The sequence below is a fragment of the Uranotaenia lowii genome, chromosome 2, assembly GCF_029784155.1.
Source record: "Uranotaenia lowii strain MFRU-FL chromosome 2, ASM2978415v1, whole genome shotgun sequence".
NCBI lineage: Eukaryota > Metazoa > Arthropoda > Insecta > Diptera > Culicidae > Uranotaenia > Uranotaenia lowii.
In genome coordinates this window covers 141,781,451-141,801,618 of record NC_073692.1, presented here as the reverse complement: position 1 = coordinate 141,801,618, position 20,168 = coordinate 141,781,451, and the positions used below count along the sequence as shown (strand labels likewise).

The window sequence follows — 20,168 nt, the reverse complement described above, 5'->3', positions numbered from 1 at the left end:
AATCAATAAAATCAATCATGAATGGTATTTGAAAAAAAAATCACATCAAACAGGAATCGAACTCGAGTCTTTCGATTACCTCTCCGACACCTTACCAATAGGCCAAAACGTAAGATGAAACAAGTCAAGCTGTCGCTCTATTATTCTGTTGACTTCATCGAGTTGAATTCGCTGCAATATGGCAGAAGACGCTCATCGTGCCCCGATTGATAGTGCTCTGTTCGCCCCGAGTCAACAAATTTAAGTAAAAACGCGTTTTAAAATTGATTATAATGAAAAATCAAAATTTAATGATGGTGAAAATTAAGAAACAATGTGTAAATCATATATTGCCATATTAAAAAAGAAATGATAGGAAAAATCTTACAAACAATACGAATAAAGGACGTCAAAATTTCAACACAGGCACTGAAAAGTGCTGTTCCCCTGTCAAGAAACTCACAAGTTGCTAACAATTTACACCGTCCTTTCGCATGCAGCCAGCGATTCTCCTATATAAGCGAACTGTTCAGCAAAAACAGAACACTCGTCGGTACGTGGGATTTGTATGGAATCACGCAAAGAGGAAGGCAGCACAGGCAGGTAAAACTAACTGGAAAAGAGGGTGGGGAGAGGCTCTTTGCCCCAAACAGCTTCCAGTTACCTTTCCACCACACCTGAGCTGCTTAAACTGCTCGGATAAGTATGTTTCTTGTCCATCATCTACTGCGCATTAAAATCGCGTTCGCGTGAACGTCTTGTTTTGTTGTTTCTTGAGCTGACTATTGAAAAATTCTACGAGTACAATGCACGCCGAAGACGTTCGACGAACTTAGGACAAACCAGTTAGGACATGGTCGATCCTTATTCGTCAAATGGGTTCACTGTGTATGGTGGACGCTCTCTTTGATTGGTGAATCGCTCAACAAATCGCTTCCAGTTCAGTCGATGCTATGCCAAAGGTTTGAGCTATTATAACAACAACAAAATTACTACTGACTGACTAACGATGATGATGCTGATGACGATTTCCAAGTGATGAACCGAGGCAAAAAAGGGAAAACATACAAAAGCATACAAACATCACTAACACAACGAACATCGCATAGATAGAGCATTACCAATACCAGCAAGATCTATGCTAGGCTGTATGTATAGACAACTGAAAACAGCCCTCCCCCATTCAATTTGATGATTGTGGATGCGACGACGACGTATGGCGATGCTATCGATTATCACACGGGTATACACACTTCTTCTTGCTTCAACTTCAACTCGAAGCGCGAATAGCGAAACATAAAGTGCGACTGAAATTGTGCAAACAGACGTGTTAGTTTGTCATCCCGAATTGCGTCGTTGCATATTAATAATTAAGACGTACCGAGCACGGATTCTTGCTCTTTAAATTTGAGTGTTATTCACCATTTGGTTCATCATTTGTTGGGGTGTTTTTTTTTTCATTGCATTTGAGAATGCTAAAACAAAATATAACGGGCACCAAAGTTATGAATCATTGAGTGTCATGTTTATCGTATTCTAGGGCTGAGAAAAGATTGAGTGTTCAATTTTTAAAAGTTGTGAAACTTTTTTTTTTGGTTTCAAGATTGTTCCATTGGAAAACAAATTTCAGGTACCTATTTATTATTCTATCATACTCTGAAATGTATATTGAAAACTCATGAAAGTTTGGTTCAAGGACAGTAAGAGCAGTCATCGAAAAATAAAGCATAATTCCATAAAAAATAAAATTTATATAATTACCGAAAAACATGTCAAAAATGGTGTAACCTTTGATTTCAAATTAAAATATAAATAAATTAATCAAAAATAAAATATTTACACATTTTGGTAACGTTAAATTTAGAAAATACAAAACACTGTTTATAGGTCGATTTTAAAACGCAACTTATTTTCAGCCTCAGTTAACCTCAATTTTTCCTGCTTTTCTTAGCACTTTTGTAAAATTGCATCCAGACTTCAAATATATTTACATCAAATTTACTCATTAAAACTTTATCAAACAACTATTCATCGCTTCGTTGAATGATATTCAATGATTGGAACAACAATATTCCTAAATTTGATAAAGACAATATTAAGACATATCAATTTTGTAAGACAATTAGCTAAGAAATGCTGAAGAACTTCGTATCATGTGATGTATAATAGATGTTACTTGAGTTATAATTAGCAAGTTAGAGCAATGCTAACGAGCCGTTCCAAGTAAACAAGATAAAAAAAAGGCTAACATCTAAATTTATTGAGACATATTTAAACATCCTGAAATTAGTAAAGAAAAAATTAATCATCCCCCCCCCCCCACGAAGGTTTATGAACATCTCACGAGATTTTCTACTTTTTACCAAATATGTACATATACAAATACAAATACAAACGGTATATTTTTGTTGATTCAAGAAGAAAATCTGGCCACAGAACCACGAATACTTATCTGAGGGCCATAATTATGGAACTATTTAAAAAAAATTACTCATCTGTAAGGGATCAAAAAAAGATGATCCAACTTGTAAATTTGAGGTACTATTTGAATCATTTCATATGATCCATTTGATTCCAATTTTTTTTTTTTTGAAATTTATAATCAAGTCTACTAAAGTTGTATATATTTGAATTAAAAATAGATTTATAGATTAATAGATTAATAGGTTAATACATTAATAGATTAATACATTCAAGTTATTTAGATTCAAAAAAAGGTATTGCATAAAAGATTCATACTAGCTTGACGATCAGATTTAAAATTCAGATTCGCAAGTTTGATTTGATACACATGAAAAATTAAAATGAAGACCACGAAAATAATAGGTATATAAAATTGTGAGTTCGAAAATCGTATTAAGTAAAGTCTCAGATTCAAAAGTTCGAGATTCAGAATATATACGATATATGAATTTAAAAAAATAAATAAATTTTAAATGAGAATTGTAATTCTGAATACATCATGTTTAAGTGGGTTGATTTTCGGCTTCCAGCCTCAGGTTTTAAGTAAAAATGACTTTAAATATTTTTACATATCCGTCGTTTCGATCCTTCATCAGGGACTGAAATTAATAAAAAAAATGAAGTTTACGTCTAATGAATCTAAGTGATTTTTACCGAAAAAGTTGTCGTTTTTTGATATGCTGCTCTACAGGAACGAAGAGTGTAAGATTGTGTCTGATTTGTACATGAAACCAATTGCTATTGGAAGATTTCTCAACTTTCACTCATTCTAACCGTTACATCAAAAAATGCACATGGTAATAACGTTTGCGAATAGAGTAGCAACTTTCACATCCCATTCAGACAAAATCACCACTCATCATAATAAAACAACTAAGAATGAATGACTACCCTACATTTCATACCACAACATTTTTCAGTGTCTCGAAAAAATACGAAAAAAGAAACTAAAATTAAAAAAAACACACACACACACACAAACCAACAATAAAACCAATAAAACTCTATGAGTACACCACAAACGCCAGCATAATTTTTTTTTTTTTAATATTGTCCACCGGGTAAATATTTCAATCGTGAGTCACACATAAATATCTAATTTACACAAAAAATTCAACACATTCTACAATAGTTTGAAACAGAAACCGACAGCAGTAAACGATACACCGTGTCAAACCGGACAAAAAAACGACCACTTTTTCGATTAGAATCACTCAGATTCAGTTGACGTAATCTTAATTTGGTAATATATTTTATTCACTTATGAAGATCCGGGCTCTATTATATACGGGCTTGTGATATAGCTCAGTTGACAAGTCAGTTGCTTCCTAAGCCGATGTCCGTGAGTTCGAGCCCAAGAGTAAACATCGATCACAGTTGTACTGGATCCAAGTTTTTCACTGTTTCACTGTCCGCCAACTACATCGTTGTCGCGAATGACAAAAAGATGTTTAAACGACTATAATCGAAACAAAAAAAAGCGCTCTATTATATAAAAACCTAGCAAAATCCGGTCATTTGATTTCAAAACATTCGAAAAAAAAAATTCGAGCATATCCGGGCAAATTTGGTCAAAACCCAGGAATTACGCATGAACTAAAATTAAGAAAAAAAAACTTGAAAAAAATTATTTTTTCATAAAAAGTTATCAGCAGATTTTGAATCGTGTTTAAGGCTCCCGAAAAACGATCCATGATTTTTTTTTAAATTGCTAAAAAAAATTGTTTTGGACGCATGAATAAAAAATTTTTACAACGAAATTTGTTTTTTAAGTTTGATTTCGGCCATTAAAGTGAATAAATCAGGGCAAAATTCAGGTTTTTTTCCAATAAAATCCGAGCAACCGGGCCGGACTGGACTTCTTCCAAATTTTGTATTAAATATCCGGGCAAACTCCTATAAATCCGGGCAATCTGGCAAGCTTAATAATACAAACCAAAAACACTAACACATTTTTAATTGAAACACATTTTGACAGGTTATTTAGGCTTCCAAAAAATCGTGCATGATTATTTTGATAATATTTGTAAAAAAATATATTACTGAATAGCTTAGCCTGTTGGACTTCTCATATCCACATTAAATCATCAAAACCGAAATGCTTCAGTAATTCCAGTTATCCAATTACAAAATAATGTATTCCTTTCTTATTTATGACTTAATTCAGTGGTTAGTAGAATACTTTTTAGGTTCTAGCAGCAGGGTGGCCAGCGAGTTTCCATTATAAAATTCCCGGTTTTTTCCGGTTTTTCATAAAATATTTTATGATTTCCCCGGTTTTAAATAACATGAAGAAATCTGTACATCGGGTTTTTTCTACCAGTGAAGTAGAAAATTATGTGTATGAATGTTTGTTGGGATTTTTTACAGAAAATAAAATATTAACAAATTGAAATGCAAAGCTTCATGAGAATAATTTTAGTAAAAGATAATTTTAGTATCCTGCAAAATCTCGTTTAATATTGCCACCTTCTTCTCAGTCTTTGACAACAACTTAACATTTTATAAAATTTATTTTCATGATTAAGATTTGATAAAATATTGCTTTGATATAACGCCATGTGATCTGAAAATTGCAAGTTGAAGTACCAATGATTTTTTTCTGTCCTTTTACAGAATTTCACAATTGAGCTCTGGCTTCTGATGTTTGAAAAATGATAATAAACAATTAATTTAGGATTCAATTAGTAATCTATAAATCAAAACGAGAAGCTCAAGGTTCATATTTGGAGGAATTCAGATTTTTGTCGGATAACTTAAAAATTTGCTTTTGATAATGCGTATCTGTTATCTGATCTCTGAGTGCTGGATTCTAGATTTGCAATATTAATCAAAAAATCTAGGAATTTTAAGCTCGGATCCAAAAATTTATTAATATAACATTTTAAATTTTGATCCAAATTTTCAAAACAGTGATTAGGGTGAAATTTTTTAATTCTGGTTTTTTTTTGTAATGAAGAATGTTGTTAATAAAATGAAACCTTGAAGTATGGTTAAGATAAAAACGTGTACGTGTACTTTCGTATTCCCAATTCAGAATAGCCGAAAATAAATCAATTTCATTTCCTCCTCATTTGTTCAAAATATTCATTTGAGTTTTTGGTCAGGCTTTTCAAAATTTATTCCCGTACCTTTGAAATATTTTCTTTACATTTTTGCTTATTTGAGTTTTGATTCAGCATAGCGTGTCGTGAAGTTTTGAACATGGTGCAACACAAACGGAATGCAAGCAAATGCAGGGAAATGCAATACTGTGTCATTTACTAGAGCACGAAATCCAATCTTATTCGACTATAGAATGGATCAAACTACGCTTCAACGGAAGAGCGAGATAAAGGATTTAGGAGTCGTTTTTGACTGTAAGCTGAAGTTTACAACGCACATTGGAGCGATCACAGCAAAGGCGTTCGCTACTCTAGGATTGATACGTCGTAATACGAAAGATTTTACGAATATCTACTGTTTGAAAATGCTGTTCAATTCTCTTGTCCGGACCGTGTTAGAATACTGTGTTCAAGTCTGGGCCCCCTACCATGACGTCCATGCTAACCGCATCGAGCGAGTCCAGAAAAGCTTTTTACGTTACGCACTTCGAACGCTACGTTGGAACGATCCTGTCAACTCTTCTTCTACAACGTTTGTTCATTTATGATCTTCTGATGAGCAACATAGATAGCAGGGAGTTGCTCGAGAAACTACAGATAAGTGCGCCATCTAGAACATTACGCCATTACTATTTTCTAAGACTCCCAACTCATCGTACACAATATGGCCTTAATAACCCTCTCGAAAATTCATGTCGCCATTTTAATAATGTTTACCACATTTTCGTAGATGACGGAAAGAATTAAAGAAACATAAGCTATCAAAGAACGAAAGAACATAAGCCGTAAATATCATGAATTTTTCGAAAAAGATACAACGGCTCACCGACAGGTCCTGTCGGTGAGCCGTTGTATCTTTTTCGAAAAATTCATGATATTTACGGCTTATGTTCTTTCGTTCTTTGATAGCTTATGTTTCTTTAATTCTTTCCATCATCTACGAAAATGTGATTATTTTCAGGTACAAAGATGTACCAAACGATTTCATAACATCAGTATTGAATGTTTACCACCTTTTCGACTTTAATTTAAGCAAGTGTTCTTTTAGATTAAGGATTAGTTAATAAGTACACATCTGTGCGACATAGTCGAAGGTGAAATAATAAATAAATAAATAAATAAATAATAAATTCTAGGTCAGTTGTAAGAGAGGTGCTAAGCATCAATCTCAAGTCTCGAAATAAGAATTCTGGAAAAAAAAACTATCAACATAAATATGCAATGTTATCAAAACTTGATTTTTTCAACTAATTTCACACACAATATCCGTGAGCTAAGTAATAGTTCTGCTACTAGAAATTTTTCTGCTACGTTTCGTTATTTCAAAATACGTATAAAGTTTTTTGGGACTGAAACTGGAACACTGAAAATGTAAGTGCTGCTAAGGAAAAATACTCGATTTTTCTCCATATTTTTGTTACGGAATGTAAAGTGTAATCAGAAATGTAAAGCTCCTAGGGAAAGATTATTTGTGTTTAAATATATGAACTTTAGAATTCAATAGATTTATATATGAGAAAACGACCCATACAAAGTTTTCTCGGTTTTGATTCGAGAGTCCAGGTTTTTTTCCTGGATTTCCCGGTTCCATTTTCAATTCCCTGGTTTCTCGGTTCGCTAGCCACCCTGTAACAGCAATCCCTCGTCTCTCATTTTCCAAAAGATTATTTTGAAAAATTTAGAAACAAGAATAAACCGGTATCTTTGACTATAGAAATCATCTATAAGTCTTCGAATCAATATTTATGTATTCAAGGAAAGGTTTGTGTTAGTAGGGCAAGGTGCTAGAACATGATTTATTTTGGTGAATGGTGCGATCATCGATTTCCTACACCTCCTATGCTCCTAAACATTTCCTAAGGAAATTCCCAATTTAAAGTATCCGGCATTTTTTTTTAACGTTTAAAATTATGATGAATATTAAGCATGTTTAATTTATATTGTAAAAAAAAAAAATTATTAAATATACGAGTAAGTCTGGGTGAAATCAGACTATCTAGCAAACTTAGTCTAAAGCCCTTGATAAAAGGAGTTTTTTGTCTGAACTTTAAGGAAACGTCTATTAAAAATTCACTTGATTTTGACACTCTTCGAAAAAAAATTCCAGTCTTCAAACTTCAAAATGAAACTCAAGAAAGGATAAGGGCTAAAAGTATCTATTTTTCACAATTATAATGTTGGGATTACAATCTTATACAGGGTTTTTCTTGTGAAAAAAGTAAGATTTTTTTTCTATTAAATAGCTTAATTTGAATTTTGCCTTCAAATTTGTCAATTAAACTATATAAAACAGTTAAAAAAAAAGACATACACCGTCTTAGCCGATTTAGGCTTTACAGACTGAATAAATGACGTGGACAACTTAAGATTAACATTTAAACACCCAGTACCGAGATGGGAATCGAACCCATGCCTTCAGTGGACCAGCAATTACCACCTTACCACGCTAACCACTCGACCACCGAGGACGTACGTAATTTTTTCTTCATTTAAATTTAGAATTTGAAATTTCAAGCATAAAAGGTGTCACAAATTTGAACTGAACACTTTTCTGTTATATTAAATTTTTATAAATTTGAAAAACTTTCATCGATTTTAAAGCGAATAATAAAAGATTCAATTCGTCTTCAAGTTCTCTTTTGATAAGATACTTGTTTTTTTTTTCATACAAATAAGTCTGCAAAAAAAAATCCCAATGTTAAAAATCAATCACATCATGAATTATAAGGTAAATCCTCTAAAACTTTAAGCATAAATTATATTTATCCAAAAAAGTGTTCTCGAATTATAAAAAGATGTTTTAGATTAATCGGGAAATGATGGGACGGAACATACAACATGAACAGTCACTCGTGTATATATGTCGGCATTTCGAATAATCAACAGTCCTATGTCAACATTATTCACTGATTTGACTGTAAGTCATATTTTCATCGTCTTTTCTATCGGTTTGGTACACCAAACATTATAAAGCACATGTTTATTTCATCACATGGTGTTATCAGAAGTGTTATCTGTGTATCCATGCAAATATTGCAGCAGCGGATGTAAAATAAAATACACCAAGGTTCATGGTTTCGTTAAACAAAAAAATGACTTCTTAGTGGATTCGTTTTAAAAAAAATCAACCGACTGCCAGCATTCTATGTACAATTTCGTACATACATAACCCAAAGAAACTCGATGTTTCCAAATTCGGGGAAAAAACAAACATTTCACCATCCGATTTGTCACCTATTTGCATATATCAAGATAAGAACAAAACAAAAAAAAAATAACAAAATCAACTAGTGCCAGAGTAAGGAACGATTTCAGACACCTTTTCAGTGAATTTCATCATCCCTCGATCATCTGGCTATTTCATCATCGGGCGGCCACAAACAAAAACAACACAACATCCCCCCACACAACACACAACAGCAGTGGCATCGGGTGGAAAGTCACCTTGAAGGAAAGGGTCCATCAAACCTGAGTTTGGTGCAACGGGTGCAATAAAAACGAAGGATTACAACTGCCGAATGCACTTCCCTGGCCAGGCCCCGGGGAGGATTTCATGCAAAACAAGAGGGATTTCAGCGAAATCTTGAGAGGTATTAAGGTCATCCTCCCTTTGATATGTGTGGTCAGCTCGAGCTGTCTCATCAACAGCACAGTTTGGCCCACTCACGGAACCAGTATGATAACAAGAAAACTCTTGAACTTCACACAGTAAGGTGAATTCAACTCTGTGTTTTCGTTCGTTTTGCGTTCATTGTATCACGAAATCCGTGCACCTCAATCACACAAACACAGACGCGCACAGGTTGTGTTCATCGTCATCATCGCCATCATCTTGTTATGATGGTCATCGTCGAGGGGTAGTTCCGTTCGAATGAAATCGGGGTGGTGTGGCCCGGGGGTTGCGAGCTGCTGCTGGGTGTTTACTTTTACTGATTGGTGGTTTCATGGGCTGATGATGGTGGTGGTCGTATGTTTCCTGACTGTTTTTTTTACTGTTACAATACGGTTCTCGGGTGTAGTTGTGATTATAAATATGAGGTCACTTTTAGCATCAAACAATGAATCGAAACAAATAAAGGCAGCTCGCAGTTGCATGAATTAATGGGGGTGAAAAACTGCTGCGATTGAGAGAATTTTTCAAAACATTTGTGAAAATCATTCTGTCGATTGGCTCGAATGCTACTTACGTATAGTCTTGATTAAAACTTATAGAGAATCCACCAGTTTTGCCGAAACATTTCTGATTTGTATCACTCATTTAAGCGAACTTTGCGCGGACGCGAAGGAAAAGTTGGGAGAGATCTAGCTCTTCTTTTTTTGCGTTGCTTCGAGATTCGCTTTTCACACAGAAGTTTTTCTTCACTTGTTATATTTTTTCGTTTACGAGTACCTTACACTTTTTTCCGTTTGAAAATGGTTTGCACAAAATTATTATATCACACAAACGGTCAGTTTAATCGCTTTGTTCAAATTGATTTGGCGCGGGGCAAGTTTTCCTTTTTCTCAGCAGAAAAGAAAAACTTTTTTCACAGGTAAATTTTTCACACTCTCAGTCGATTTGAGCCCGAAAGGAATCGATTTCTAGCAAAGTTTTTGATTGTTATGGTAAACGAAGAAAAAATTGCACAGTTTTTCTTTCTTTGACGTAGGGGTGTGGAAGATGATTTCCCTGGCGAGGCAAGCGCGCGAAGAAAATCAGGTGAAAATTGCACAATCGAAGAAAAAACAGCACAAGAGTCCTTCAATATCCTTCTGCGAATATTACGATTTAGCTAGAGACAAAAGCTATGAGATGCTCTTGACTAATGTAGCTGGCTAAAAATATGCACACAAAGGAGACGGAGGATCCTTTTCACACGAATTTTCCTTTCAGACTGACTCGAAGCTTCGGGTTTTGTTTGGCGCTGGACGATGTTTTCAGCACTTTCAGCTGTAGCTGGCTCTCGATTCAATGTGTTGATGTCTATTGAGCTGTGTACTCACAAACTCAACCCATCGTCATCGTCATCGTCATCACAATCATCGCCATCATCAGCAGCGTACAAAACAAGTTGAATCTGGTGTATATTTCCTACAACCCACAAAACGGAACAAGCTCAGCTGCTTGAATGACGCCATAGGATCGAGCGAGATAGCCATACACAACAAAACCCCACAACACACGAATCAAACGACCACAACTTTCGTTGACTGTGTGTGTAAGGGGAAGAATTTTCTTTCATATCCAAGTCCAACCAACAACCAGCAAGTATCAAAACAAGAAAAAGCTCACCTGCTAGCAGTGGGTGCGTAGAAAAATCGGCGTCATAAATTTCCTCTCTCTCCAAAGAGCGAAAGCGAACACCTCACTTACTCGTTCCTAGAAATCTGAAAATAAAAAGTAGGTACGAGAACAAACTTTGTTTACCAATATTGAGGGTTGAGAAGCGATGAAAGCTGGAAAATTCTTAAGTTCTGACTTCTGTGTGCTTTTTCCGAGCACTTGTTCTTGTCGTTGGTTCTCTCAACCTTAAATAATTAATTTGTTGATCAAACCAAGCTCAACTCATCGCGAAAAGCATTGTAAAAAATTGTCATTTAACACGAAAATTCAAACATTCGATGATTGTTCTTCAAACTAACGGAAAACCATCTCTTTAGCGAACCACTCTAATCATCTCTTATCGTAACGGTATAAGTGGGGTAGAGCTGTTGTGCTAGAAGCTTTTATGGGTGCTTTTCTCTTATAAGATATTGCATGCAACTGAGACGGCGCGAGGGTTACCTTTATATTTTCAACATTATTTTGATGAAACATTTTCCTGTAAGAAATGCAGTGGTTGTTAAAGGCGTTTGTCAAAAATATCAAAACTTCCTGAACTTCTTTTAACCCCATGTATCAAAAAACCAGCAAGTTATCTTTTAATGTATACAGGGCTAGAAGCGACCATGAGGCAAAAAAGTAGAGGAAAATTGTGTTTCAGTTTATCGCATGGCACTGACATCGGTTTTAGTCGATTTTAGGTCTTTTCCGGTTTCTCAAGTTCTGAGGTCTGAATAGTTTCTTTTTTGTTCAAAACTCATCCATGTTTTACGCAGCACTTAAGAAGTGTTTCCATAAGAAAATCTTGACTTCAATCCTTTAATGCATGCCTTTTTTTAAAATGAGAATAGCAGAGTTCAGTAAAATAATAATATTTTAACTCGAATAACATAACTGAGCAGGTTTGAAGTCGGTGTTATAAAAGTTATGGCGCATCAAAGTTGGAAAGTAATTTTAGAAATTCTAAATCCATTCGAATAAGATTTTGCAAATTTCTTCCTGACCTTGTTAATTGGGTGCAAGAAGGTATTTGTGATTGATTGAGATTAAAAAATTTGTAAGAATTTAAAAATCTAGAGAAATAATAGCGATTTTCCAAAAACTACTTAAAAAAATGAATAAATTTGATTTTTGCAATTTTCCCGCCTACTTTGTTCGATATCTCACACATAAATTACAATATCTTAGTAAACATAACATGGGCTAAATTCTTTTAATCTCTAAAATATTTTTTGTCAATACATCACTTAAAATATCCAAGCGAGATATTTGGATTTTGATTAGTGTTGTTTTAAACAACACCATATGTTAACGCGTAAATTAAGGCCACATTATTCAGTCTCATAATGCTGAAGCATAACGAGAGAAAACAAACCAATTGAGAGCAAATTTATCAGCAGTTGATAATTATCATACAGACTGGACTCTTTTAGCACAGCTGATCAACACCACGATCTAGAAGTGATATTTTCAGTTCAATAAATTATTTAACCGTAGTAACGGGAAATAACTTGATCCTTAGATGTATTTGAAATAAAGTGTTAACAAACATTTCAGAAAATTTGGAATTTACTCTTAAATCACTCTAGATCATCGACATTTCATTTTACGATACTATATGACGTTCACGTTCACGAATTGAATCTGATTTTTAATCGTTAATTTCAATTTGCAGTTCAAAAAATCTTTTGTATAGAAATCTGGGCACACAAAAACCCTAGATCGCATATAGAATGGGGATTTATGAACAAGTTTCATTAATCCAATACAAATTTCACACATCTAAAAGTTGGTAGCCATTTAACAGGTGCTTACTTCTCCAACAATCGATAGAATAAGCAAACAAAATCTGAAACCTAGCATCCATTACTTCATTACTGATCGCTTTGATTATAAGATAGTTTATTTCGTTACAAATTGTATGCCGTTGAGAAATATTCTTCAAGAAATCAATTTAAGCCTCATTTTTTTTAAGCTAAATAAGACCATAAAACTCACATTTTCCGAGGTCCTAAAATTTTTAGAGCTTAACATTTTGGGTGCCTTAAATCCAAATATGCAACCAGTTTTGTATTCTATCAGTTTTTGTTTTTAAAATATCTTTTGAAAAAAGATTAAAATCATTTAAGGATATTATACAGTTTTTTGGCATAATTTGGAAACATTACACAAAAATTTAAAATAAATATTATTAAACAATTATTAACTTTCCCTTAGAACGCAAATAGTTTTGATTTTTCGAAAAAAAATACAGAAGTTTTCTTTTTGTTTACTATTTCCTATTCTCAAAAATAGGGGAACTTTAACGAATTTTTCATTAAAAACAGAAATATTTGTAATGATATCTTTACAAATATTCAAAAACTATATAATTTAACTACAATATAGATTATTCATCATTAACATCATCAAAATATGATTCCTTAATTGAATGAAGTAGAAAAACAAAATGAGAATCAGGTTTTTTTTCATGTAGATTTCTTAGTTCATCAATTATCAATGATTGATTCCACTGATTCATTTTCAAACTCCATGTTAACAAGACAAGAGGTAATAGACAAATTCTGACAAAAGATTCGAGTTCAGAACCCAATACTCTACCGAATCCATCATTAAAACATACGCACCAAAATGCTGTTCCCTTGAGTTAATATAAAAATAAGTTTTCAAAATGGTTATACGTTTTTATTTAACCAGTCAGTGTAAGTTTTCAATGATGAATTATACATGATGTTTCATAAATATAGTACCTAGGTTATTATTTTGTACTTCAAAAATGAATTTTTTTAGCCATTTAGCCATTTATTTCTAGCCAATAGACTAGAATATTATGCGTTCGACTTTGGTCACAGGCCCTCTTGATATAGAACGAAATATTTATTTCTTTTCAGCAAATTAAATTCAAATTATTTTTTGAATTAATTCCTTTACAATCAAAATTAATTTTTTGTTATCTTTTTCCAATCCGGATATCACATTTCAAATCGCGGTTAAATACTTTTTCAAACTCAAGATATAACAGCGGAGTTTTTCAATAAACTTTTCCATTGAAAATGAAGAAAAAAATGTGAATTAAGGTGAACAATAAATGAAAATTATTATCATTTTGCTGATCAATTTTTAATCATGGTGAATTTGTTACGTGATCTGAAATTTATTTTAAAATTCAAATTTAATTTCTTTTTGAATCTGGTTATTTATTAGGGGAGAGGCGGGCTATATGCGCATATTAAGGACAGCACTAATTTTCTCCCATATTCCAATAAACAGGAGCCTGAAAACTATACACACATGAGCGGACATCTGTTTTGTATACGTTAGAGCAATTTTTCTGTTAAAATCTCTTACAGTTTTTGTGAAAATAATTTTATAATAAAGAAGTCAAAATAGCCGATTTCCGAAACTGGCGGGCTAGATGCATGATTTATGTTTTTAGCTATATTTCATCAACACTTGCAATATTTTGATATTATTTTATTGAAAATGGTAGAAACGGATGTTGAGCGTACGTCAAGGCTGAAAATTTGTTGAAATTTTTTACATCACTAGTTCTTATGCATGAAACATAGTTAGATATGCCATATGGCCATTGTTACATTTAATTCTATGTTCAGAAATTTTGATACGATATTAGGAGCAAATACGCAAACAGTTACTTTTACCCATTTTCCATCAAATAATTAGGAGCGTGCAAACAAGAAACACACCCCTGTCGATGAAAACAAATATCAAAACACTGAGCAAAAACAACCGAAAGAACTCGGAATTCGGATGAATTGTCAACCAGACATCGGATTGAAAATTAAACCGTTTGAGCGCAAGTTGGCCACAAGAGAGACGCCACTGAATTTTCATTCGTGGGATAATTTTAAGTTTTGCGGTTGGCTCGACTGACCGACAGTCGTCACTAGTTCCGGGACAGTCAAGAAGCTCGCCAGCGAATATTATTGCGAGCAGTTTTAAGTGCCGAAAACACAAATCGGGATCGACGTTTCGCGAGTGGTGTGTGCGCCGCAGCCGCTAGAAATCGGCACGGAAAAGAAAATCAGATTGAACGCGATCCAAGGGATCGGTCAGGCACACAAGCAAAGCTTTATCTTCCCCCACGGGAAAACGTGCGAGTGAAGCATCGAAAGGCACAGAAGCGCACGCCTAGGCCAGAAGGAATTGTCGGTCGATTAAGGGCGGAAGACGTCGCAAAAGGCAAAGTTCGCTTGTACACACCTTTCGACCACGGCCAAAAGCGAATCTCACAGAGAGAAAATCTGCGCAAGGCGCTAACAAAAAGGGAAAGATTTCGTAGGTCGTGCGTGGCCACAGTTGGCATATCAGCATCCAAAAGGGGTCGGAAGTAAGTTGAGGTTAGATTTCTTCAACAAATCTTTTTTCTAACCCCACTTTTCCGTCCCAATAGGACCCTTTTTTTTGCCATACCTTTTTTCTTTTTGGCCACATCTTTTTGCTACACCTTTACTGCCATACCGCTTTGCCACTTCTGTTTGCCACATCTTTTCTCACCCTTGGTGATATTCGGCTCACCGGATTCGGCGCTTGGTACTCGCTTCTTCTCGCCAGTAGTGGGAGCGTTTATTGTCAGGAAGCCACTGTGCCGGAAAACTTCAGCTAGTTCTTGCTGCCTATTGCAGTTCCACTCGCGGTGCCCATTGGACACAAGGCGCCGAGAAGCGCCAAGGTTCCCAAGGGAAAAGGCGCAAGAGGCTTCGAGGGATCGGAGATATAGGAAAACCACGTGCGGAAGGTGGAAGGCGTTCCCGGTTGCAACCGGGGAAAACATCCTTGGTCATCGGATGACAACGAAGAAGCAGCATTTCTTCCGGAGAACCACCGGAACAACAGGATCCAGCAGGAGGATCTGCGCGTTCAGCGGCCCAAGCCGGAACGTGCAGGGTCGCGTGTCAGCGAACCACGAGTTGCGCAATTTGATCATCATCAACATGGTTTCGGTCAGCCCCCAGATGGCAAGGCACTCGGAGAGGAGCATCCATAAAAAGTACCCGAAAGTTGGGTCAGCAGCACGCAGCAAAGCCGAAATGTAAGTCGCTCTTTTAAATTCAATCATGTTTGAGGGAAATAAAATGGGTTTTTTTGAATTTAGCAACACATTAATGTTGCCATCATAATTATGTTTGCGTTTGTATTATTTGTGGCACAAAGCCATTATTAATTATTCGTCACACCATATTTCATGGTAATATTTTGTTCATATCATATTTTTTTCGGATCAGTATGAAGTTCTTCTGTTTTTGCTGTAAGATCGTGATTTGAGCGTAGATTTAATGTTTAAATGATAAAAAGTAAAAAAATTATAAGACTAATCTATTTTTCTTGATATAGGCATTTAACCTGCCTTGATATGGGCATTCAGAACCTGTCTCTTATTCCAATATCTTATCATTTACAACTTCGCCAAAAGCTTCAATTTGTTGAATTTCCGATTTCCAGATGAATAAGAAAGAAAAGCCATTAAAATTTTTGTTCACAGAATCTGTACGCACGATAATTAAAGTTCAATATATTATAACAAAACTGACAAAAATCATGTTTGAATTTTTAAATTTTTTCGACTTTATATAACAATTAAATTTTTTCATGCCATGTGTTAAAAGCTTATTACCCTTAAACTGCAATGATTAGATATGATGAATCTCCAGCCATATCGTCAATCAGCTGTATGCGCATATTACCCAACATGCGCATTTAGGAACACTTCCTCCTATGTATTACTTAATGTATTATATTTCTCTGTTTATCGTAGCGTATCGTAATCGTATCAGAAAAAAAATTTCGCGTTTGAGTGATAAAAAAATTTCAAAAATTAATTTCCTATTTATTATGCATTTTAATTTATTTCCAATATTTGTGACTAAATTTGAATCATGAATAAAAAAAACGCCCGATGGCCGGCTCCTTCGCACGGGCTTGGTTCGGAGAATGGAACTTTTTTGATATGTCTTAAATATTTAGTTCTCACGCAATGCAAATGAATATATAGCTAAGTTGGCAAGTCGATTGCTTCCTGAGGCGATGTCCGTGAGTTCAAGCCCAAGAACATCGAACACAGTTGTAACGGATAATTTTTTCAATAACTGCCCGCCAAGGTTGATATAAAGTCGCGAATGCCATAAAAAAAGGGAAAATTATTATAATCGAAACAAAAAAAAAGCAATGCAAATGAAATTCCGATATATGAAGCTTACTGGAAAATTCATCGGGTAAAACTTTGCCGAAGGCGGCAAAGCAGTAGGTGTAGCGAGAACGCCCCAAACAGAGCATTCTTTTTTCATTAGAAAAAACAAGCAACACTGACAGATTTTCCGGCCAATTTTCAGAAATATTATTAAACAAGTTAAAAACGAACACACACATATAGGATCTCAGTGAAACTTCATGTTTCTTTGAAGAGATCTAAATTCTACTTAAGACTAAGCGTACATCTTTCAAGGATATAATGGCTGGCATTTTACTAATGCTAACACCATCAACCCACAGAAAGAGTACTATGTTTGCCGTGACCAAGACTTGATCTCATGACCTCTGGCTTAGGAGATTTGAACGCTATCCTCTAGGCCACGGTCGGTCTAATAACTTCAGAGCATTGAAATGTTATGAAATGATCGTCATTCGAATGGATCATAAAGCCGAATAGGCCCCTAGGTCAAATTAGTTATAATGCAGAATAGATGTTTGGCCGAATGAATGGTGGATTGCATGGAAAGTCCGGTCCGGCCTGGATGCTCGGGTTTCATTAAAAAAAGCTCGGATTTATTCAATTTATCTGTCAAATCAACAAACAAAACAACAAAAAATAAATTGTACGTCTCGGTGTACGAGTGGTTAGCGTGGTAAGACGGTAATCGCTGGTCCACTGATGGCATGGGTTCGATTCCCATCTAGAGTGTCCGTCTCGGGATTTCCCGGTCGGGAATTCCCGGGAATTTGAAAAATTCGGGAATTCCCGATTCCCGGGAATCATAGTTTCATTCCCGGGAATTCCCGACATGTATGAAATTACTTCTCTGGAAAAGCCTGATATAGCCTCTGGAACCATTCTTATTGTTCGTATTTTAAATGTAGTCATACAGATCTTATTAAGAATATGCCGATTTCTGTGGCAGTAGACATTTTGCAGCCATTTGGTGCAATTTTTTTTATTTAATTAGATAGGTTTAAAAAGATTATATGTATTTCAACACCGTTTTCATTGAACGAAAACCCAAAACAGTTCGAAAAATATATGAAAAATTGCGCAACTGGTAGGCAGATTGTGTTTTCTCGAAAGTAGCATTTATGCAATTGTTTCCCTCTGGCTTTGAAATTCAGATGAGTTTCAAAACTTAAAAATGAAGAAGACATCTTTTTTTCATATGAAGAGCAAATATGTAAAGTGTTCAGAAAAATGGAAAAAAAAGTTGAATTAATCAAACAAATAAAAAGATATTTTTTTATTAACCGCTTATTGCATGAATGAATTCTTCATTTGATTTATTCAGGTGTTTTTTCGTTTGACTGTTTTTAATTAATCATTGTTGAAAACAGTTTGATTTATTTGATTAAAAATAAGTTAAATAACCATTATGAAGAGATCATTTTGAACAAATTATAGGCTTGTATACACGAATGGTTCGATAAGCTATATTTGGATCAAAGTGCATATGTTTTACATGTTTTTGAATATTCCCGGGATCCCGGGAATTCCCGGGAAACAAGCCACCAGATTTCCCGATTCCCGGGAACAACAATATGGCCGGGAAATGGACACTCTATTCCCATCCCGGTACTGGGTGTTAAATGTTAATCTTAAGTTGTCCATGTCATTTTATTCAGTCTGTAAAGACTAAGAACGGCTAAGACGGTGTATGTCTTTTTTTAAAACAACAAAAAATAAATTGTGTTGTAATGGATCAAAAACCAAATAGCAAGTGAAAAAACGCTTTGTTTTCAAAAAAACGAACACACACAAAAAGGACCTCAGTGAAACTTCATGTTTCTTTGAAGAGATCTAATTCAAACTTAACAGTAGGGCGTACGTCTTTCAAGGACATGATGGCTAGCATCTTATGAATGCTAAAACCACCAGCCCACAGAAAGAGTACTGTATATGCCGTGACCGCGATTCGATCTCATGACCTCTGGCTTAGAAGACTTGAACGCTATCCTCTAGGCCACGGTCGGCGACTTTTAGATCATTTAGAAATGGGACAGTTACGAATGCGTGTATCTAAAAAACTATCCGTTTGATCAAAATATTTTCTATAAAGGAAATAAAGGTAATCTTATGATAATTAATGATAAAATTTAAAATTTAAAAAAAATATTTATTATTTTTTATGCGAATTATTTCTACTCTATTCTTGTTATCTCCCACCGGTCGGCGCAAATTTTTTTCAGTCATATTATTGATAACTTTTTCTCACTTATACTTCGTAAAATCTGTTATTTGGGTGGCTGCATCCTCCTTCAATTTCCGCTACTTTTTGCACTAATACTTCTCTTTAAACAAAAAATGAGTGCAATTTGGTGGATTCAGCTGTTAAGAAATTAACAAAACTTTAGTTTTTTTTGTGCCACTAAAATACGTTTTTACTGGAATGTCTGCTGGCAAATTCCGCAAAACCAACATGATATTGATCATCAAGTATAATCGGTATTTTAAGAAATGTACATACAAGAGTACTTTTTAGGGGTTTAAAAGCAACGCAAACCAAGGTTTTTGTTATGAAAATTATTGTTTTTTTTTATCTACAGAAACAGAGTCTTGGCAAATCATTCTGTTCTTACAAAACAACCAGAAGATACATATTTTATTCTGGCCACGATCAGAAACTTAAAATCATCAGATTGCAATTAAATATTTAGATATTTTCTGAATGCAGCTATTTTCTTTGTTCAAATTCCAAGACATATAAAAAAATGTTTTTTTTTTTCAATACAAATCAGTGAATAACTGCAGTAGTACCCTAGTTATTTGAACTAAAGATTCGTGAAAATATATAAAATCGTGTAGGTATAAGACAGGGCCAAACTTTAATCGCTTTAATGTAAGATATTATTTTATATCAGGGTAAAGATAAAATTTTGAAAATGTTTTTAAAATTACGTAAAAAATTATCAAGCAAGACGATTTTCCCGTAGAGATGCCGAAATTCCAGTTTTTTTTCCCGGTTTCCGGGTGACGAGATGAAATTCCAAAGTTTTTCCCGGTATTCCCGGTTCGCTAGCAGCCCTGATTTTAGAATAATCAACGTTTTCGCCAACTAATGAAACTGTGCAAAATATTTTTTTTTCTCTTGCATCGTAAA

At 34.6% G+C, this 20,168-nt stretch overlaps 1 protein-coding gene across 2 annotated transcripts in view; it reads right to left on the bottom strand.

Annotated features, from left to right (window-relative positions):
- Window positions 1-10,462, bottom strand: part of LOC129745096 (WD repeat domain phosphoinositide-interacting protein 2-like) — a 99,670-nt gene extending 89,208 nt beyond the window's left edge. The window contains exon 1 of one of the 2 annotated variants that reach the window (XM_055737934.1): window positions 9,734-10,462. In XM_055737934.1, the coding sequence (XP_055593909.1) occupies window positions 9,734-9,804 (71 nt within the window). In that variant the 5' untranslated portion in view covers window positions 9,805-10,462. The remainder of the gene's footprint in view (window positions 1-9,733) is intronic. The other variant, XM_055737935.1, reaches the window with a different exon arrangement.
- Window positions 10,463-20,168: the final 9,706 nt, after the last annotated feature.